General features: G+C 34.7%; 1 protein-coding gene across 2 annotated transcripts in view; it reads right to left on the bottom strand.

Moving 5' to 3' along the window:
• Nucleotides 1–20922, bottom strand: part of Net1 (neuroepithelial cell transforming 1) — a 29673-nt gene extending 8751 nt beyond the window's left edge. Inside the window, exons 1-3 of one of the 2 annotated variants that reach the window (XM_076831356.1) lie at nucleotides 20780–20922; nucleotides 14564–14630; nucleotides 11236–11295 (exon numbers count right to left, since the gene is read on the bottom strand). In XM_076831356.1, the coding sequence (XP_076687471.1) occupies nucleotides 11236–11295; nucleotides 14564–14630; nucleotides 20780–20907 (255 nt within the window). In that variant the 5' untranslated portion in view covers nucleotides 20908–20922. Of the gene's footprint in view, nucleotides 1–2823; nucleotides 3086–11235; nucleotides 11296–14563; nucleotides 14631–20779 lie in introns of those variants that run through there. The other variant, XM_076831355.1, reaches the window with a different exon arrangement.
• Nucleotides 20923–23228: the final 2306 nt, after the last annotated feature.

Genomic DNA, 23228 nt, shown 5'->3' with positions numbered 1-23228 from the left:
AGTTGCATGGTTCTTTAAAAACAACTATAATCTCATTTCTCCACAAAGGACATGTTACTCTTCAGAGTTTATCAAACCTAAAGTGCTTGCCAAGAAAGGATGATGCTAAGTCATAAAATATGAGTGGGGGAAGGGAGAGGAGAAGGACACCTCTGCACTTTCTGTACATGTTTTTTGGGATTCAATAAAAACCTTCCTGCTTTAGTCAAAGAACATATAGGAAGAAAGTTTGTCAGATACAAGACAGGCCTTTTAGCATACATGTATTTCAAAAGAGTTAAATTTTAAGGAATAAAATAACTTTAAAAGTGTGATTATGAAATTTAACAGTGCAATACTGAAAATGGCCTACTGCCAATTTCAGAATTCATGTGCTATTTAAAAAAAAATGCAGAAAATTTTTGTGGAAAAGTAATATTGATTAGGCATTCATGGGTTACCTAAAAAGCAGGGACAAAAAAACTTGTCCCTTTTGGAACACGGGTTAGGATTTGGCCCATGTGACTTAGAAACTTAAGAAGTAGTTCTAGTAGAAAAAAAAAAAAAAGTTTTTCTTTACAGGTCCTCTGAACCTTTCAGTGATCTGAATTTTATTATTAAAAACCCAAATAAGTGTCACTGTCACAAAACATATTTCTAAGACAAGGTTTTTAGAGAACTGGTATTACACCTATATTCACTTCTTAATACTTACAGGAAATAGATAAGGTATTTGGAGGCAATGAAAAAAAAGCTGAATAGGAATATGCATAACTTCCCACCACCAAAAGAAGGCTCAGATAATTTTGGTGGTGGTGGTGTATTTATTTCAAAGTGCTGGAGGCATGTTATGGCGAATACAAGAAGCTTAGAACAGATGTGGATATTGAAACAATAACTCTCCTCAAAAGACATTTCAATAACTCTTCTTCCTCAAAAGATAATCTGAAAATCATGGGTATAAACAAAGAATACCAATAAGGTTTCCATGCTCAAAGACTTTCTACTGTAGACAATTTTTTACCAAGGATAAAGTTCACTTGGAAGGGGAAAAAAACCCAGTGCCCTCACAATAAGTTTATGTTGTTTATTTTGGTTAATTTTTAATCAGACTATCCAGTTTAGATAGTCCCATGTATTATCACAGGAAATCTGCCTTTACACTGGGCTTATACTTACTTTTCATAATTCACTTATAGTCAGCTTTTTGTGCCCTAAAATATTTTCTGGATGTCTATAAACAGAAAATTGTTAAGATTAATTTAGTTTTTTATCAGGATATATTTTACAGATAAATGCAACACCACAGAAGCACATACATTTAAAGTCTGAATTTAGCTTTTTTGCCAAGAAGGGTTTTTCTAACCATGCCACTTAGAGAGTATATTTTAGGACATTGACTTTTCTATGGTCAATTGAATCAAGACAAAAAAGTCAGTTTGTGTCTGGGTTTATTCGTCCTGGGTTACTAGATTAACAATTCTTTCCTACCTAAGGAGAACTTTAAAATCAGAAGAGTAAAAATAAACTTATTTTCAAAAAACATAAAAATAAGTTATGATCACATGGGTTTTTTCCCCTTTAGACTTGGAAACAGAAATACTCAAATTATTAAGCTGTTCTAAAACAATACATTCCCAGTGTTTTTAATCTTCAAATAAAGGTATGCCAGAAACATGGCTCATATCCAATACTAAATAAAAAAGCCTAGTTCTTGATGGGCCAAAAGATGATCAGTTTTAGAATTAACATTGATGACCATGTATGTATGAGTTGTTTTACTCAAAAAAAAACCACTTATATATTTAAAGAACATTGAAGCATACAAACCAAAACCAAAACCAAACAAATAAATATCCAAGGCAATCCACACCAAATAAATGCATACCTCTCTCTTAAAGATGGTAGCTATTTTAACTGCCAAAAGGTGTGTAGATATGTATGAAAAATGGCTTCACAGAGGTATACAATAAACTGCACATATGTAAAAATGTATAAGTTTTGACATATGTATACATCTGCAGACCCATTACCACAATCCAGAGCTATACAGTTAGCTGAATTCAGGAATATCATTTCTATTACATAAGTAACAATGTGGTATACACCAACAGTTCATACTTTGCAGTACATAGTACAAGTACTTGCTAGTACATAATACATACAGAATACCATATAGTGTTAAATACCAAGATTATATAAAATGTCAAAAAATAATTTTGTTAAATGTTCATAAAGACTTTAAAAAGCCAAAATAACATCTGAAAATTAAAGCAAGGAGAAATATTTAAGCAAGGAGAAAGAACTTAGATAATGTTACTGTGGCTTAAATATTTTAACACATTTTTTTCTTTCTGAGAAAAAAGTGGCACACAATGAGCTTATTAGAGGTGGAAAGAAAAACAAACAACTGAATCAGTTCAGACAACATTTCACTGGCATTTTGCTCACTAGCATTAATTTGTGAGGAAGAGATTCTTATTTTTCTTACTCCACTAAAGGAGTTCCTAAGACTTGGTAATATAAATTCAAGTTAAAAAAACAAAACAAAACAAAAAAACCCAAAACACAACCACATTAATCATCAGAAAGAAATGTGACAAATGAAACCAGAAAGTACATATATTTAAAGTCTTGTGTATACCCAAGCAGTTATATATAAGCCTATTATTTCAATTTAGACCACAGCTCCTAAATGTATTTCAAACTTGCATATCAAAGCCATACATTTTAAGATTTAATAAGACCAAAAATTTAAAACCATAGTTCATAAATTGTTAAAAATTCCCAAATGTTCCGTGGAGTTAGAAAACATTCCTCTGGCCAGTTCTCTTAAATTCTTACCTCTTGTTCTCTGAAGGACTGGTTATTAACATCTAGGACTCGGATAGTCCTTTTAATAGGTAAGAGACCTCCAATATCATCATGCGCCACCATGCTTTACCGAGTATCCCTTCAAATCTCTTGAATTAATCCACATGCAAGTCAGCCCTGTAAAGAAGCACCTTGGGGGAGCACAGGCTTTTCTTCAGAGTGCTCAGCCTCCGCTGGCAGCCATGCGCCCATGCCTCCTGCTAGTGGTGGGGCTGGCCGCGTCTGCGAACCGCAGGCAGCAAGCACTCAGACCTCAGGGCTCTGGGGGTGGAGCTGCAGCCAGCCAGGCTCCAGGGGCGGGGCCCAGTGCCACGTGACTTGAGTTAGCCGCCTGCTGGGTACACCTAGGCTTCTCAGCTTGCACAGTGCAAGAAAAAGCTCTATCAAAAGGTATGGGACTTGTGGGAGGGCAAGTGGGAAAGACGCGGGGTTAACGATGGGCAGAACGTCTCTCCTTGATTTAAAATGTATTCTCAAAGGAAAATGAAATGCTATCTAAATTACCTACTCTTTCACAAGGGCTCCTTTTTATTTTCCCTATAACATTCTATTGCCTAGGAATAGAATCAACTTTAGTAAGGAAAAAGGAATTTAGAGTTAAGTAACAATATATTTAAGAAAAGCCTAAATTATCCAGAGAGCTTGATTTATTATACATAAGTGTAAGCATATTAGCAATTTTAACATTATGAGAGTCTTTTATAAGATGGTTCTTACCATCCCCTCCCCCCTCCCCCCAAGACTAGCAGGGTAATACAGTAGACAAACTATATTTACTCCACTGCTGAAGAAAATCTCCTACTGGATTATGGGTAAAATGTAACTTTTAGGATCAGTATTACAGCAGATATTTTTTCTGTAATATTTAAAAAACTTAAAATCTGTGTACCAAATGTTTTGTAAAATAAAAAAAGATGATTTTTGTTTTAAAAATGTATAATAGGGTCCCTCTCTAAATTAAAAGAACTGATCTTGATATAGTTCTAATAGAGTCAATCAAAAGACCTGCTTAAAAAGTCTTGTGATACACAAGTGAGGAAATAAGGCTAATGAAGGTAAAGTGATCTCCCTGAAGTGATACACTACTGACAGTTTTCTAAATTTCTAGTCTTAAGATAAAAGAAATTTACTGTATAAAAGGCACCATTTTAGATGCTTGGGTGACTAAAACAAAAACAAGTAGGTTTCATTCTGCTCCTAAAGTGCTAATAGGCTATCCTATAAGGCAGGCCCCATGAAGTGATACTAATAATATGGCTTTTGCAAACTGCAAATAAATGGTGTACTTAGTAAGTGCCTCAGGCTGTAAGGTGTTATTTCAGTAGGGCCTTGAATGCCATGTTATTTGTTCAGGGGTTTAAGCAAGAGAAAAATGCAAGTGGGATGAGGGAGTAAACTCACACTATAAGGTAACAGGCTGTGGGTAAAGACATAAGAGCAGATGACTTTACTAAGCAAGTGAGAGAGACAATGAGAACCATGTTGTAATAAGAATGTGACTGGTGTTTAAAGTGGTTGAAACTGAAAAAATAACTGAAAAAATAATGCAAAATCACAAGGAGGGGTCAAGAACTTTGCCTAAGGTAGGGGCTTCGGGAAAGGAAAAGAATATATTCAAGAAGTCAAAGATGCCTAAGATTTTAAGCACAGGACTATAAATGCAAATAAAGAAATAAAGAGGAACAAGTTTCAAGGGAAAATTATTTCACTTTAAACATACCAAACCTGAGGCAGTGAAGAACATATAAATGAAACTATTCAGTTGATAGATGATGGACAAGGCCTTGGAAAAAAGGCTGGGGTGAATTTAAACTGAAGAGTCAGCTACACAGAGATAAGAACTAAAGCCTTGGGAATGAATGAGATGCTTCAGAGGGAAAATCTGAACAAAAAGAACACTGCTCCAAGGACCCAACTCTGCAGGACTGCCAAGGGAAAGAAAATTTTGCAAAAGGAACAGTTGGAAGGAAAGAAAGAAGCCAAGGGCATAAAAAGTATAAATTATAGCAAAGACGTTAAGGAAGGTAAGAAAAGATCCATGGACTTAGTGATTACAAGTTTAATGAGGTTCTCAGTAGTGCTAGTAAAGTGGAATAAAGATAGGTGAATAAATAGGTGTTCAAGAGTGAACAGAGAAAAATAATGGGCATAAATACTGCTAATAGTAAATAATCTATAAAATGTAATTTATTAGGGTATGTGAAATAGTGCTAGTTTTTTGCAGGAAGGACCATCATTGCCCTTCTGTAGCTACCACTGATGTATTTTGTATATAAGATGATGCTAATGCTTTATCTTTCTGCTTTGAATTTTTTAATTTTTAAGTGATTTTTTTTTAAAAAAAGAGATTGGTTATATTTTACCATCTATTCTCTATTATTTGGTCACATATTTTGGAACTAGGTGTGATGTGGTTGGTGTTACGAGTGAAGAACTGTTTGTAGAAGATATTTCTATAGAGTATTACAGTGGAAGCACCTAGACAATGTGAACTCTAGTTCCCTAATGTTACAGGTAAAGAACTAATCTCCTCAGGTTCTCAAGAGCTATAGGAATAGCCTAGGCTAGAACCTTATAGTTTGGTTCAGTTAGCTTTCTCAGTTAAAAATGGTGTCAGTGAGGCCAATACTTTAGGGTCACTTGGTCTCAAAAGGGAATAAAGGATAATGTGCAGAGAAAGTTAGGAAAGAGGTTTTTAGGGAGTTCTTGTGGGTCTCTTACCCGATATCTTTCTCAAAATTATGTTTTTCAATTTAGTTCTATTTGAAGTTATTCCAAGTTAATGAGGGAGAAGGGATATCTTTCATTTTCCTCTTTTAGCTGGGGACCCAAGAGGTAAAGGTAGAAGTCTTTCTATGTACAAACAGAAAGCATACATGAAACAAAAAGGTTCTAGTGATAACAAATTAAAAAAAAAATTCCTGGTTCATCAACAATGAAATTTTAGTTTCATTTAAAATGTGTAGGTTTGTAGTCTAATTACATGTAGATGTTCAATTAGTATTCTGAGAGAATGTGAGTCTTTGGATTCCATAAAATCAAGGTTCAGGGTAGGCAAAAAGATAATACAATTCCAGGTGTTTAAACAGTTTAAGAGAGATCCTATTTCAAAGAATCATGATACTTTAATTATGTTGTTAATAGCAACAGTTTTTTACTTTCTATGAATGGTATAATAGAGGCAGATTGGTTAATTGTCTTTGTGTAGAAAATCTAGAATTTATAAACCTAAAAACCAAACTGAGTTATCTAAAAATAATAATGTAGTTTTGTAAAAGGGATCAAGCTTTTTTAATTTTTTAAAATACTGGTTCCTAAAGACATGTTTAGTTGTAGCCTCTGTTTTGCTTGTATGGAGCTTTTAAAAATGCTTTCTTCTCCTAAAATATGAATAAGATAAAGAGAATATTGTTTCGACCTTCTCTATAAAAAAATGACTGCTAGGCTACCTATTTTCTCCCTCTTTTAATGTGAAATATGTTTTGAAATGTAGAAATAAATTAGAATTTAAGAAAAATATGAGCTGAAGATGTAACTCCGTGGTAGAGAGCCTAGCATGTGTGAGACCCTGAGTTCAATCCCCAGTACTGAGGGAAAAAAAAAAAGAAAAGAAAAAGGATAGTCCTTATCATTTTGGTCTAGGTACTATTTTTACTTACTTATATCTGCAATAATAATGAGCATTTGAATACTAAGCTAGAAAAGTCATATTATGGGCAGAGAAAAACATCTAAGTTCTCTTCTGCCCTCTACAGGAGATATTGTGAACTTCAATGAAATTTTTAACCTGTTTTGTTTTTCAGTTTTGTAATTATGTTCGCAAAGATATTGTAAAGATGACTTACCATCAACAATCTTTGAATCTGTATAAAAATATGAATGACTGAAAAATTTGTATCTTCAGTTCTTATCTAGTTTAAATTAGTAATACGAAACATGAAAACTAGACTTAACAATCATAATGAAGCATATTAAAATTTCACAGTTCACAAGAAATATTATAAGGGCTTTTCTAAAATAAGAAAACCATGTTCCACTTTAAAAGTATAGATTTAAAGATTACAAATACTACTATATATCTCACTAAAAATTGGTTAAAAACAGAATTAAAAATCTTACTTAAAAAAGGAAGCATTGATTAGAAAATGGAACTTTTAAGAAATCAGAGCTCTAAAATATCTAGCAATAAGTTAAAAACAACATACACAAACACAAAAGGAAGTTACAACATTTGGACTAAATGAGTATGAAAGAAACTAGTAATTAAATTATATGTGGATTTGGGTTTTTAATATCACTTGGATAAAAATTTGAGTGTCCTATTTATGTTTTATTAGGAATTTGGTTTAGGAAAAGATCATAAATTTGGATCAATTAAATACTATTAGAAAGAGGTATATAAACAAAATAGTTTGGCAGGCTAGGAAGTATTTATCAAAGCAATGGTTCTTTTTGCAGTGATAATAGAAACAGTAAATAAAATAATGTACACAGGATTTTAGTGATGACTTTTTATCTCAAGTATACATACAGGTTAAGAAATAATTTCCAGTATAATATGATCACTTATGCTCACGTAGTAGGATGTTAGGTGGGATCCCTCTCATTTTCCCTGACTTTAATTAAGACTCCACATTAAATACAAAACACTACTGTGTCTTGAACCCAGTTTCCACTTTTTTCAGCCCATTCTCACTTCACTCACTGCTGAAGCAACCAGCTTCCTTGCAGCTCCTGGTCTTAGCTGCACCGTGCATCCCTTGCCTTCCACCTGCTTACTGGAGGCTCTGTATATGTATATGTAGCCTTACAAGGTAAGTGATGGATACCCCAAGGGCCACCAATGACTAGTGGAGAAAGAAGGTCCTCTCTTCAGTTCCCTGATAGAGCCCCCAGTAAGACCAATTCCAGTTGCCCACAGTGGTGTCCAGATTAATTGTAGACATCGCATGAACTTCCTCTGTTTTACTTCCCCATCACACCTCAAGATAGATCACCTGTCAAATGAGCCCTCATTTCAGGCCCTGATTTCTGGAAAGAATTTAGGCTAAGACACTGACAATGAAACTGGTCTAGTGGTGAGACACAGGACTCTGGAATAGGATTTCTCATTAGTAAAATGGTGACATGGTATGGATCAAGATGAGGTACAGATGAAGCAGTAAAGGCAATGGCTTAGGTACTCATGGTAGCAAATGAACAAGAGAAGGGGCAGTGGTAATTTTAAGCACTGTAGAGTTGGGCTGGCATTTACTAATTAATTGCTTAAAAAACCCTGAAAAAGCAGCTGGTGGATCCTTCATGTTTGTCCTTAGCTATTAGGTGGGAACAGTCAAGTAAGAGTACCTGAAATTTCATCACCTCCACCTGGGCCAAAATAAATCAGAAACAGTATTGCATACCAGGAGAAAATGTAGAGATTAGCCATTAACCAAGGTACAGAAAGTAGGAGTGTTGGTCTCCACTATATGCTCATTCTGTTTATCTGAGTGCCTCTTACAATGAGATGAACTGTGGTGAATGACAGTGGACCACTGCAAACTTAAAGTTCTATTCTCAGCTATTATATAAAATATATAATCTTTAATGGGAACAGACAACAAATTCTCTAGCATTTGGTATATGGCTTTAATCTGGCCTATGTGTTCTTTTCAGTTCCTATTGGCAAGGTTGATCATAGTAGTAGCTTTATTTTCTGGACACATGACAACTGCCCCAAACTTTGGGCTAGCTGACAAGTATTCATATTATTTTTCCTAAAGATTATAGTAATTAAAATAATACCAGTAAATTCAGTATCAATAAATTCTGCTACAATTAGAAGAAACTGGACATTGCCTTTTACCACAATATGTATAATGTAAGGCTTAACTTTGGTAAAAGGCTGTGGAAGTGGCAGTTTTACGGATTCACTGAATCTGCCCATGAAAGCACATGGAACAAAGACTGCAAAACCAAAACCCAAAGTCAGTATGTATAGCACTATGTGACAATCCAAAATTACAAGTTCATGTGGATAAACAACTGCAAGCGAAGAAAGCAGAGAAATATGAGGCCTCTGCCAGATCTCAGTACAGAATTCCAAACTATCAACAGGTACTCAAGCAAAGTGAGATAAGCCATTTTGGGAAAAGCAGCTGAAACTATGAAGTGTTTTACATATGCAAGGGTGATGGTAAGGGGTTCATGGCTGGCACACTCCAACCTTAGAAACTCTCAAAGCTCACTCACAGGACAAAGCTCTATACTATGGAGATAATTTAGAGAGTAGAGCTCAAACCGAGTGGGACAGAGGAGATGGAAGCAAAGGAAGAAGAAATAAAAGTTGGGGGGGAAACTCAGGAAGTAGGAATACATGTATTTAAATATATGCATTTATTTCTCAAACAAAACAAAACAAAACAAAACAAAAAAAACAGAAGAGCAGAAGAGCTTTGGAGTCAAGAAGCTAAAAAAAGATCTCCTGAACTCACTCACTCTTCCTTTTTCCACACAGAATGAGCAGTAGTAAAGAATTGTAGTCAAATCTTATAAAAGTCTTTATAAGAAAAACAAACATCCCAACATAGAAACATGATAGAAAAATATGCGCCCAAACATAAAAAAAAAACTATAACAATGTTTTAAAATTAACCACGACACAACATAAATCAGAATTAGATGATAAGAATTAAGGAAAGAATTAGAAATAAAAGAAAAAACAGCTTAGACAAAAAAAGACTAACCTAGAAAAAACACAAGAGCAAAGAAAAATATCTTTACCTTCAATACACTAGGAAAATCTGTCATCACTCTTTATCATCTGGATCCAAATGACTAAATTTTTTAACATTTTAACATCTTAAGTCATTTTACAAAGCATGAACAAGAGGTAATAGGGAAAACAGATTCATTAGCAATTTTAATAATTTAAATATAGCAAATTTCTTTATATCAAGTAAATTTTGATATAAAGAAATTTTTAAAAAATTTTGTTCAAACACTGTAAACATCACGTTTGGCATATAAACAATATACAACTTTTTAGTGAAACAAAATAGTCCAGATATTTAAAATCCTTTACCACAATATTTTATCATGATCCTTACTCAAATTAATCAAGTCCTCTTCCCTAATAAAAGCTTCATTTTAAAACCAGATTTACTTTCCCCCCTTCTAAAACATTACTAAGATAAATAAATTCAACTTTTTCTTACCAACAAGTTGTTCTGGTAATATTTTCAGAGAGCCAGAATTTAGTAAGGTTATAAAGTGTAGAAATAGCACTGTTATCTGTCAATATGCACTCATTGTCTAATAATTATGAAAATGTCTCCCTCTATTTCCTTCTCTTTGCCATTATGGAGAGAAAAAGCTAAATTCTGATTCAATGAAAGCTAAAAGCAGACAGTAGAGATACTGTCTCCAGTCTTTTTTCACACTTTCCTAAAAGATAATTCAATGTTAGTCCTCCCTTATTTGCAGTTTCACTTTTTTGGTAGTACTGGAGATTGAACCCAGGTATTCTATCACCGAGCTACATCCCTCACCCTTTTAATTTTATTTTTAAGACAGGGTTGCACTAAGTTGCTAAGGCTGGCCTTGAACTTGTGGTTCTCCTGCTTCAAACTCTGAAGCTCCTGGCATTACAGGGATATGCTTCTGTGCCCAGTGGTTTCACATTTTTTTTTTTTTTTTTTGAGAGAGAGAGAGAATTTTTTTAATATTTATTTTTTAGGTTTTGGTTGACACAATATCTTTATTTTATTTATTTTTTTATCAAGTGGTGCTGAGGATTGAAACCAGCGCTCCGCGCATGCCAGGCGAGTGCGTTACCACTTGAGCCACATCCCCAGCCCTGGTTTCACATTTTATAGTTTCCATTTACTTGCTGGTCAACTTATCAGAAATGTAGGGAATATCATAACATGGTAAATGATATCATGGGGATGTGGAAAGTGCTAAAGGAAAAAAAATGACAGTTTCTTCAATAACAACAACAAATTATAAGAAAACAAAAAGCAACAGGGAATCTACAAATTAAAAAACACTTAGATATAATTAATCACAGATTGTCAAGTATGAACTGTATCTGATCATATTAAGGGATTTTTGCTATTCCTTAAAGGCTAGAGCACCACAGTGCTTCCTCTTCACCAGACTTGGCTGCTACACACTAGCCCTGATCTAACAGTTTTGAGAGTGGTTTCCCCTTATTTTTAACCAAGAAGTAGAATAGCAAAAAAGAGGGTCTCTGTGAACCAATATTATTCAGTTTTGCACTTAAAAATTCCACAAACCATCTCTCCCCCTAAAAACCTGATATTCATTCCTGTAGCATAGAAATAAAAGGATATCCACAAATTTTAAAGTGCTTTTCTTTAATAGGGCATCAAGGCTTACCTTCAGATCAAGGCTGCTAAGGCTCACAACATCATCATCTTTCTCTCTTCGTTTTCTTTTCTATAAGGAAAATAAAAAGATTTCATCCTTATGTACAAGTGGTACATGTTAGCCCATAAACAAACTGCAATGAATAGAAAAATAACTTAAAAATGTTAAGCTTTTGTATATATGCAAAGGGAAAGTATTTTGATGAGGAACATTTATAAATCGTCTCTGGTACATGTACTATCAAAATAGCCCCCCCCCCCACCCCAATAAGTGATCTCTTGCTGTGAAGTGATTCCACCATATAAAAAAGTGTATTTATGTAAAGGTCTCAGAATAGTACTCATATTGTTATTGGTCTGTCTGTACTTCGAGGAAAAAGTAAAATAGATTTTATAAGAGAAAGGCAACACTTTTTTTTTTTTTTTTTTTTAAAGGAATACTTACTGTTTATCCTGGGGGCAGAGGAGGGAAATTTTCACTAGGGAAAAAAAGTCCTTTTTTCTTCCTGGCCCAAAGTAAAGTAACTAAAAGATGTGTTGCCTGAAGCAGGATTTAGCAAGTGAAAGCTGAAACTGATATCCCTGGATTTACTTTCCAGTATCATTCAGCTCTACTGGTGCTAAACAGTAGAAAAATTGTGTACCTATTATTTATGGTTTACGGTCAATATTGAATAACTACCCTTAAGTAACACTTCATCTCAAAATAACTTGTACTTGCGACCAGTTTAGCTCTTGTGAAATATCAAAAATGGATCAACCAGGACTCCCTTAAGAGTTCTTGGCTCCACACAGAAGAGAAACTACTAGGAGTCTAATCAGAGTTGAGTAGCACAGAGTCATCAGAGAAAAGGAAAAAGGAAAGACAAAGTACAGAATGGAAAGGGGGAAATAATGGAACCAGGAGGTTTCAGAAAGCAAGCCAACACAAAAATAGGGAGCCCTGTGAAGTTAGAAAAGTTACCTAAACCCAGCCTCCTTGTAAAAGTGGAGGAAAACAAAATTCACATTAAGATGAACAAAAATTCTCAAAGTTAAATCCTGTACAAAATCATTCTAAGAAAAAAAAGAATAAGGGGCAGACTACCATCCTTTTAAGGAATGAAGGCACAGCAGAGGGAAATGCTTGAAGAGGCAGACAAAGCTGCAATACGCTATTTCAAATTGAACTAAAAGAAATTAAGAAAATGAAACGAGAAACGAAAGAACAATATAAATCAGAACTGGAAAAAAATTAATATAAGGTGACAACATGAAAAACAAAAGATCATATCCAGATGATACAGAAAAGTATGAATAGTATGATCACAATGTTGAAAAGCCAACTAGCCAGATATCCTGCATATGTGTATCCATCTGTAGGCCCATATGTGTATTAGTTAATTATAATATGAGCAAAATATAGAAGTATACAAATGGTGTTATTGTTATGGGTTAGAGTAGAGACTGGGGATGGAAGGAAGGACTTACATGGGGAAGGACAGGGAGAAAGAAGGGAAAGGTAAAATTGCCTAGCAAAAAGATTACAATAAGAGAAAACATGTAAATGTCACGTGAAATTGCATACGTATGAGTACATGCATGAAGAACCTTTAACAGACTTTGAAACATTCCACTGTAATTTCTTAAAAATATCTTGAAATCTCACTTCATTGAGCCATCTGGAATTTACTTTTATATGTATGTAGCATGAGGTAGGACAGTCAGTTACTCCCACCCTGACAGAATTTGTTGAGTGCCTACGACTCCTTTATTATGCTTGTGATACAGTAAGTTCTAGCATCATGTGGGTAAGTATCTGGGTTCTTTATTTTGTTTGTTGGTCTGTTTATCATTCCTGTGTCCATATCACCCTGTGTTTTAATAACTAATACAATACAAGTTAAGTCATATACTTCCTATCTTGTATACTGCTTTTTGTTTTTGGGTCCTCTACTCTTCCCCATGAATTATAGAATGAGATCTATCAAACTCCAATAGTATTTCTATTAAAACTGCACCAAATATGGAGTAATTTGCAGAAAGCTGTCATTTTTATGATAGAGTTCTTGCATGAAAATAGTAATTTCTTTTATTTAATTAGGTCTTTTATATTCTTTTTTAATGTTTTCTAATTTTCTCCATAAAGTTCTCATACATTCTTCCATGGATTTAATGCTAGTTTAAAAAAAATTCTTCCTATATTCATATAGGTCTTTAAAAGTTACATTTGATTTTTTTATTGCTAGTATATATAGATTCTTGTTTCAATTTTTTATTATTTTAGTAGATGCTATGTACATGGTATTCTCTGTAGACAGTCATACTGATTGGTGCCCACTATCATTAACCTTACCCTAAGTGAATACGGTGCTTTAAGGTAGCTCATAATACTACTACATAAATTAAAATATACACTAGGAGTACATGCTCAATATATTTTTGCTAATAGGTTTGCACAATCAAATGTATGGAGACTCTTATTTACTGGATTTCTGTTTGAGGTTAGGCTTATCAACCTATAAGGAAAAAGGGCCAAGATGGGAAACGTTTCAAAGGAAAATATAGAATTGCACTAAAAATTAGGAGACTCTTGCTATGAATGCTTTAGTGGCTAAATGACACATGTAATGGGAATAAAAGCACAGAAATCTTCAACAAGAATACCCAACAGAAATATATATTAAACAGAAAAGAATGCAAATTAATTCTGTATTGCCTAATTCATTAGAACATTATCAAAAGATACATAAGTTACATCTGGCAAACTACAAAAAGAACCATTTTTGCTATCTTCCCCAAATATAAAAGCATAAGAATTATATGATCTATTTGTATAATTTATTTATATATGTATTATACTGTAATCAGTTTTCTAGTGTCACATCACACAAAAATAAATGCCTTTGTAAAATCTTGCCTTAAAAATAATGCATCAGTTTCTCCATCCTGAGATGATCTTATATATGTATATTTATTTCGAATGACTTGTTTACATTAAATATGTATATATGTAATTTTATATATGTATAATCAAACATCTTATATTTTTTAATCAATATTTCATAACATGATCTTAAATTTAACATTGGTAGGAAGTGAGAAAGGATTATATAGAGTAAAGATTGATATATATATATATATGAGTGCTTTGCAAAATGTTTTATTGACTTGAAATAAAAAAATTCTTCCAGCTTATTAACAGAAAAGAAAAGGACTAAATTTGGCTGCAAAAGATGGCTGTAGAAATTCTATTCAAGATATTCAGAAGTAAAGACAAGTGAGCTATAGAAGAGACTGAAAGACAACCCAAGAACTAATTCTAATGCCTTGAAATAAAAATCCCATTATGTACTTACCAAAGTGAAGTCCCAGTGGGGGCCAGGTGTTAAAAATGTGAAGGAGCTACCTCTCCGAAGGGAATATCTATGAAGAGAAAATTCAAACAATAAATAAATAGACTACATAGTTTTAAAACCATTTAAAATTGCCTGATTAGTCATTCAATCTTGGAAATAAGAGGGACAGAGTACAAAACAAAAAAGGGCACAGATCCTGGTCATGTTCAAAATCTTTAGAGTAAAATACCTTATATAAAATTAGTGAACAAGCTGGGCGCAGTAGTGCACACCTGTAATCCCAGCAACTTGGGAGGCCGAGGCAGGAGGATCGTGAGCCTCAGCAGATAAGCAAGTCACTGTAAGACCTTGTCTCTAAATGAAATATAAAAAAGGGTGAGGTTGTTGCTCAGTAGTTAAGCACTCCTGGGTTCAATCCCCCCCAAAAAAGAGAATAAAAAAATAGTTCACCAAACCAAGCAGAGTTTATTTTAGAAACACAGAGATCAATAATATAGAATTTATTAATATAATACATTGCATTAATAGGTTAAATAAAAACCAGCAAGTTGAACTTTCTTAGATTAAAAAATATGAAATTCATTCATGCCTAATATTTAAACAAATAAAAACAGAAGAATATTCTTAACAAGTAAAACCTAGCTGGGTGTGATGGTGCACACCTATAATCCTAGCAACTCAGGAGGCTGAGTCATGAGAATTGCAAATTCCAAGCCAGTATAGACAACTTGGACAGACCCTGTCTCAAAATAAAAAAAAAGGGGGGGGGGGGTTGGGTAGCTCACTGGTAGAGCACCACTGGGTTCTATCCCAGTACCACCTGCCCCTCACCACCAATTTAAATCCATGTTATTTACATTGGTATTGAAAATCCCTGCTGATTTTAAAAATTACAATTTTAAACTATATATAAAGCTCTGAATAATACATTTGAGATAAGGCCTCAAGTAAGATTAAACTTTGGTTAGAATTTTGTTCCTTAAGGATTTTGTTTTCCATTCACTCTAAAGAAATAAATCAAGATATTTCTATGTCAAAAGTTGGCTTTACCTTTCTAAAATACAAACCTCTCTCTATATAAAAAATATAAACTTCTTTGTTTATAAAATACGTAGAAAAGCAAACATAGCTAGCATAGGAGATAAAGGCAGTTTATAAGCTATATTTATTGTTAAATTAATTCAAATGTAAAGAAAAATAAAGCAGAGATATATCCCCGATCCCACCACCATGTTGAAATAACTGAAGAGCAACCATATGAGAAAAGTAAAGAGTATTATAAGTTTACTATGGCAATGGAGTCAGCTATCATCATTTGCATTTTAACAGAGGATATAATGAAAAAACAGGAGAGGTTCAAAAATGAACTGAATGTAGAATGTCATTGAAGGGAAGTTGTAGGGGAGCTAACTAAAAGAATGTGTGTGTGTGTGTGTGTATTGTGATTGGATAAGATGCCTATCTCACTTACTTTGATTGGTCCTAAGTAGGAAATGGGACCAAAGTTAGGAAACTGACAGTTATTAATGAAGTCCTGGCTATTATTAGGCTAAGTATTATAGAAGTTATTATTTAGCTTCTTGGATTGTGGGCCATAGTCCATTTGTGAATCTGGTCTTTTCCTTTGACTTTCATGATCTTTGTTCATAATAAATTTAAAAATACCACAGATGGCTGTCATTCCTGCAGAAATTTACAAGTTTAAATTTGCAAGTTTAAATCAATTCAAGGGTTTCTGTAGTTTTCTAAGTTCAATAAAGTGTGTACTTTATGATAGGTCAGTATCTTTATAGTTTTGTAGTTTAATTGGAAGAGTTGTGATGTTTTCATAAGGATATATATATGTGTGTGTTAAAATATATATATATATATATATATATATATATATATATATATTTATATATACAGTGCTTGTTACATAGTAGACAATAAATGATAACTAGCTATTGCTTTTTTAACTGTTTGTTTTAAACTTCATTCCATCATTCCATTCTACATTTTACAATGAAACATCTTGAAAATAATTCTGTTTTTAAGAATGTGTTTTTTCTTCCTGTTGGCAATCATGTTGTTTGATACATTGTTTAATACCTTTCTTCTATTTATAATTCTGCTTCAACTCATATCTGCCATAGTAGAAGAAGGCAATGACACATCGAAATCTCTGAAGATATAATTTGGCTTGAGAAGAATTAATAGAATGATTCTCTTTTCAAACAGCAGCCTTACCATTTCTAATTATGCTTCATTTGTATTAAAACTAGTTAATGCAAAAATAATTTACATTGTTCAGAAACACATCAAATAATATTAAAGAAAGTATGTTGGAGTCAAGGGAAATCATAGTGGCATTAAATAAAAAAAATATGTAATAAACCACAATAGTTCCTTAATGTATTATTTTATGACTTCAATATGTAATGAACCACGCTAGTTCCTTAATGTATTATTATTATTATTACCATTATTTATTTATTTTTCAGTTTTCGGCGGACACAACATCTTTGTTTGTATGTGGTGCTGAGGATCGAACCCGGGCTGCACGCATGCCAAGTGAGCGCGCTACCACTTGAGCCACATCCCCCTTAATGTATTATTTTTTGACTTCAGTTTTATTATTGGGTATATTTAAAAATATATTCAATATATGGACAAAAATATTTGTATATATGGATAGAAATTTTCGAAAAGATGAAGGACTACCACTTCTAGCTTACATTTCAATCTTTTAAACCCCCTCCCCCACTTTTTAAGTGGAATGTCCTGTGGGGCCTATAAAAAGGCCACTTGTAATCTTAAAGTCTTATGAAATTGAAAAAATTTTCCCATAAGAATTTAAAATAGATACTAGATTTTGAGTCTGCCTTCTATAAAAAAAATATGTGTCTTTCCAAGATTTTTGGAAGTCTGGCACTGTCACACATGCTTTCTGGACATAATTTGTTTTTTAGGTTTCTTTTTTCCATGGGAATTCAAAATAAATAGACGCTTATTATTAAAATGGGGGAAAATAGCATTACTGTAAAGCTGATTACAGATAATACTGGAAAGAATCTACCATTGACTTGGAAATGTTTTTCTGTTCGTTAATGTCTTAAGAATCCTTAAGAGCTATTTTTCTTTCCAACTTTTAGACATCAAACTCTTTCCGAGTCGGACATGGTGGTGTATACCTGTAATCCCAGCAGCTCAGGAGGCTGAGGCAGAAGGACAACAAGTTCAAAGCCAGCCTCAGCAATTTAGTAACCTGTCTCAAAATAAAATATAAACAGAGGTGGACATGTGGGTCAGTAGTTAAACGCCCCTCTGGTTAAATCCCCTATGCCAACTCCCCCCCCAAAACAAAACAAAACAAAACAAAAACACCTTTCTGAGGTCAGTACAGTTATTTCTGTGTAATAAAAAGTATTAATAGCTTTAGATTTGTAATTCTTCTTAATACTTGTCCTATACCCAAAAGGAAATGCTTATTAAATATTTTAAGTGCCACTGTGAATGCTACTTTGTAACATATATTTATATTAGATTAAAAATAATCTTTTGAGATCATTAATTGCTGATTCTCAACCCACTCCTCACAGATGGCTCTCCATCTCCACTTTTCTAGAGCAGTGTTTTTAAAAGTCTAATCTGTGCACTTATATAGGAAAGAGAGCCTGTCATCCACATAATCTTTTATCATTTATCATATCTTCATATTATTAAGTGACATGAATTATAATTTATTTCAGAAGACTTTTTTTTATTAAAGTGTCTTGTTCCAGCTTTTAATCAAAAAAACTTTGTTGTTCCTTGACTATGCCCCAAACATAAACACATTTCACCACCTCTCATGCTCACATGTTGTATCAACTGCAATAACCTCCTAATTGGCCTTTTGTAATTCCATCTTTGCTACATAATAGAGTGAGTCTTTAAAAATATATATCACATTGTTTCCGCTTATTTCCCGATTGGCTAAATCAAATTTAGCAATGGTCCACCAGTTACTCCATGATCTAGCCCCAGTCATCTTTCTGACCTCATTTATCACTCCTCACTTTGTTTCACTCAACTCTAGTCACCCTGTGTTATAGTTTGGATGTCAGATGTCCCCCAAAAGCTTAGGTGTGAGACAATGCAAGGTTTAGAGGAGAAATAATTGGGCTGAGAGCCTTAATCCAATCTGTAAATTAATCCAATGATGGAATTAACTGGGTGGAGACTGAAGAGAGGGGTAGGGTGTAGCTGGAGAGGATGGTTCCCTAAGAGCATGCTTTTGAGGTATATATTGTGTTTGGCCAGAGGAGTCTATCTCTGCTTTCTGATCATTATATGAACTACTTTCCTCCACCACACTCTTCTGCCAAGATGTTCAGCCTACCTCAAGCCCTGAGGAATGGAACCGGCTGTCTATGGACTGAGACCTCTGAAACCGTGAGCCCTCAAAGAAACTTTTCTTTCTCTACAATTGTTCTAGTCCAGTCTTTTAGCTGCAGCAGCGAAAAAGCCAACTAAAACACCTTGTTTTCTTTGAAGTTACTTGAACATACCCAATAGAATTCTACTTCAAAATCTCTGCACTTACTGTTCCTCTCTGTCTAGAATACTCTTCCCCCAAATACTGCATGGTCTAGGTCTTTCCTTCAGTCTTTGCTCCAATTTTGTTATTATCATCAGAGACTTTCCTTGTGATCTTTTAGAAATAACAAACTACCCTCTTCCTAACTCTAGTCTTCCTACCATGCCTGATTCACTTTATGTGACCACCTGATATTTTATATATTTGATTACTATTTTGTCCCCCAACTAACTTGCACAAAAGAAAGGATTTCATCTGTTTTTTTTTTTTCCCCCAGTAGAATTCCCATTATCTACAACAATGTCTGATACCAGGTAGGTATTCAGTAGTAATACTGAATGAATGAATTTAACACTGCCTCCCAGTAGATATATATTTTTAAAATTTTACTTTCCCTGAACTAGTTTTTCCTGGTTCTCCTATTTCTTAGTCTCAAGAGATGGTAGCTTCTTTTTCTCTGCTCTTTCACTACTTCTTAATGATAGGCTATAATTGGTTTAGGGAAGTTTTCAGAAAGATATATTCAGATAAAGATCATCCTAAACTTCAAGTAAAAACCAGCTTGAGGCAGGAGGATCATAAGTTCAAAGCCAGCCTAAGAACTTAAGAGACCCTGTCTTAAAAAATAAAAAGGATGGGGGATGTAGCTTGGTGGTTAAGTACTCCCTGGGGGTTCAACATCTGAAACCAATAAACAAACAAACAAATAAACAAATAAATAAATATCAGCTTGAGTGAAGAACTCTAGCTTTTTGCAGAGTAACTTACAATGGGCTTATCAACATCTTGTTGCTGAAACTAGGTTTTTTTTTTTTCCCTCCCTATTTCTCAAAAAGGGATTGACATATCCAAGGGACTGACATATCCTGATGGGAATGTAAGTTATATAAAGGACTGTAGTTTATCTAAAATAATGTTCAGTGAACAACAGGGACTTCTGAAAAGATGGAGTAGACAGCAATTACTATTTTTACAGATAAAAACCAGACAGATGACAGTCAACAGGACAAGTAAGTTAACATTTATTTGACAGCTTTTTGTGTACAGGCACATTCTAAGCACTTCACATTCACTAAATTTCACATGGCCCTTGGGTACTATTATAATGCACTGTGCAGAGACATTAAGAGATAGTAAGCAACTCAAACAAGGTCATTCATTTTGTAAATGGAACCAACCGCATTGCAATGGAAAGCAACGTCTTCATTATTTTTTACATGACTCCTCTTCCAGATACAGCTTTCTGAAACCCCAGTCTAGGTCTACCCTTTCCAGACTCCGACATGCAGAAGGATTTCGGCTTTCGAAAAACATTTTATTGAAAAACTCGCTTTTAGGTTCAAACTCCGTGAGAGTTTTGGTCGGAGCATCTGCAGCCCACGACCAATCGGCTGTGGAGCACAGAACCAGTGTGGCTATTCCTCTGCCTCTGGGAAGGGCCAGGAGGAGAGTGTCAACAAGCCCGCCCCTCCTCGCAGGGCTGGGCAGCCGCAGTCGGGGCCTCACGGACGTCAGCTCCAGGCCGAGCCCTCAGTCGCTCGGGCTACCCACCGCACTCGGCCCCCGGGAACCCGTGCCCTGCCCATCCTTACCCCGGTCCCCGCGCTCTTCATCCCCGGCCTAGGCCCACATCCTCCCCGGCACCCCGCACTCACCTCCCGTCCAACTCTGGCCGGGGGGTGTCGGCCGAAGGACCCGCGGCGCCATCCCCGTTGAGTACGGAGGCCCGGCGGCTTCGCCTTCGCGGCCGAGGCTGCTTCTGAGCCGCCGGCTCTAGCTCCATGTCGTGGAAGAGGGGGTGGGGCGGTGGCCGGGTGCCCGGGAGACCGACAGGGACGGGCACAGTGCCCGCCGCTTCTATGAGGCAGCAAGTGCCTGTTAGAGAGCCGCCACCACCACCATCATCCGGGGATTTGAAAATGGCGGCTGCGCAGCGATCACCCAATCAAGAGTAGGCGGCGGTTGCTAGGGGACTTGGAGTCCCGCCCCCTCCTCTGCCAGACCTGAAGGCGCCCAGGGAAAGGGAGGGAAGAAAGACTGGAGGGGAATTGAGAAAGTTTGGTTTTCATTCCGACTGTATTTCTCAGTTCCCTAGTACTTCTTTCACTGTTTATTAGGACTTTCACTGCAGTCCAAGGCAAATGGACTGGAAGCATTTCAGGTCACTAGATCTTCATTAGCGTTTAGGGAGGATAGAAGTTATAAGTAATGACCTATACTGAAGCTTGGTTATTGACTATACTAAATTATTCTTGTGAGATATATCCCCAACTGCCAAAGATCATGGAACTGTCTTTGGAAACCCGGCTGTTTCTAGGAAACCAGTGAAATCTAGTTATGAGCCCTCTGCTAGGAGACAGTGACTTCTCTGCGTCTAAGAAGGCAGCTAAAGGAACTAGTAAATAAAATAAAGGACCTTCTCAAGAAGACAATTGTGAAACAAATGAACATGTTCTTTGATTTTAAATATTGTACTGCGTGTGTTAAAGTCTTTAAAAATTTTCTCTTATTTGGCATTATAATTCCATTTCTTGGAATTTATCCTAAGAAATAAAATTATCTGTACATGAAGATATATTAATGACGTTGTTGTTATAATGGAAAAATTAAAGACAACTAAACCAAACAATGATAGGAAAATTGCCAATTCTGGCTCACCTACTGGAAATAATATTTTCAGCCAATAAAAAAAAATTGGGATGTGTAATAGAATAATACATTGTAATTTTCAGTAAAAAACATGGAACATAAAGGTGTATTCAGTATGTTCAGAGTCATGAATTGTAAGATATTACGTAGAGGGAAAAGATGAAGTCAGTGTATGAAGATGTTTGTAGGTATCAGACTTTTGGGCATTTAAAACATTTTAAATTTTACTTTCTTATGTTGAATACTTTTCTGAAAAGAGTGAGATACTGAACTTGTATTACTTTTACAACCCAAGGGGAAAATGCTTTTGTTTGAAAAGTTAGGGAGTAGGATATCCTTCACTAATAAATATCTTTACCCCACCTACTCTTCCCTCAAAGGGAAGAAGGAAATACTGTTTTAGTACAGTTACATCATAATAATACAGACTGTAATCCTAGATAGAGCTTTATAGGATGCAGATATTTGGACGAAACCACATATTTACCCACAGGAACAGGTGAGATCCTTGGAAGTCAGAGTTTGTCTTCAGTTCTGCAGGTCCTAAAACTAGTTTTGGTGGTGTATTGAGAGGTGGCCCATCCTTTTGGAACCTGCAACAATCACTGTGCTAGTTGATGAATATTTCTAAATCTATGATCATTAATCGACACAAGTGTCGATTAATGATCATAGATTTAGAAATTTTAGCCATATGCATTTGATTGAAATTGTTAGGCAGATTAATTTTAAATATATTCAACAACTAGCACATTAATATAAATTAATATGTAATAAATAATGATAAAATCTATTCCATAGATAAATTAAACACTAGTTTTACAAAACTACTGATCAAGTGATGTATATTTTATAGTGCAAAGCATTTATCAAATCCAATCTAATAATTTTCTAATTATTTGTTGATTTTGGTGTAATGTTTTGTTTGCCACTATTATTACTAGCTAAATGGAGCTTGAAATTACATACAGAAATGAAATAAATTTATGAACTTTCCTATTAAGGAACTAGTAGTCTTAATAATCAGGAAATTTCTCTTTATGTCATCAATAATTTTTTCTTTTTTGTTTTGAATACTCTTTTGATAAATTCATAGCAGTTACACTCAAGAGAATGAATGTGCATATATGCGCATGTGTATAAATACATATGATGTAATAATTTTAAAAATAAAAATACATTTAGTATCTCTATTATTGTTATAAAAATGTTTATTAGACTAGTTTTTAGTTATGTCAAACTTAATTGCTTCTGCCAAATGGAAGACATTGTAGTCCAATAGTTAAATATGTGGCTCTCTTGTCAGGAAGTAGTGATTCAAATCCTGGCTTACCTACTCAAGGTTTAAACAACTTCCCTGCCTATCAGTGTCCTTGTAAAATGTTTATGGGGGGCAGGGGTCATGATAACTATACTTATAGTACTGCAGTGAGTTAATATGCAGTACTATAATAT

This window comes from Callospermophilus lateralis, chromosome 13 (assembly GCF_048772815.1).
Source record: "Callospermophilus lateralis isolate mCalLat2 chromosome 13, mCalLat2.hap1, whole genome shotgun sequence".
NCBI lineage: Eukaryota > Metazoa > Chordata > Mammalia > Rodentia > Sciuridae > Callospermophilus > Callospermophilus lateralis.
Note: the sequence above shows the minus strand (reverse complement) of the source record. Positions and strands in the feature narration are given on the sequence as shown.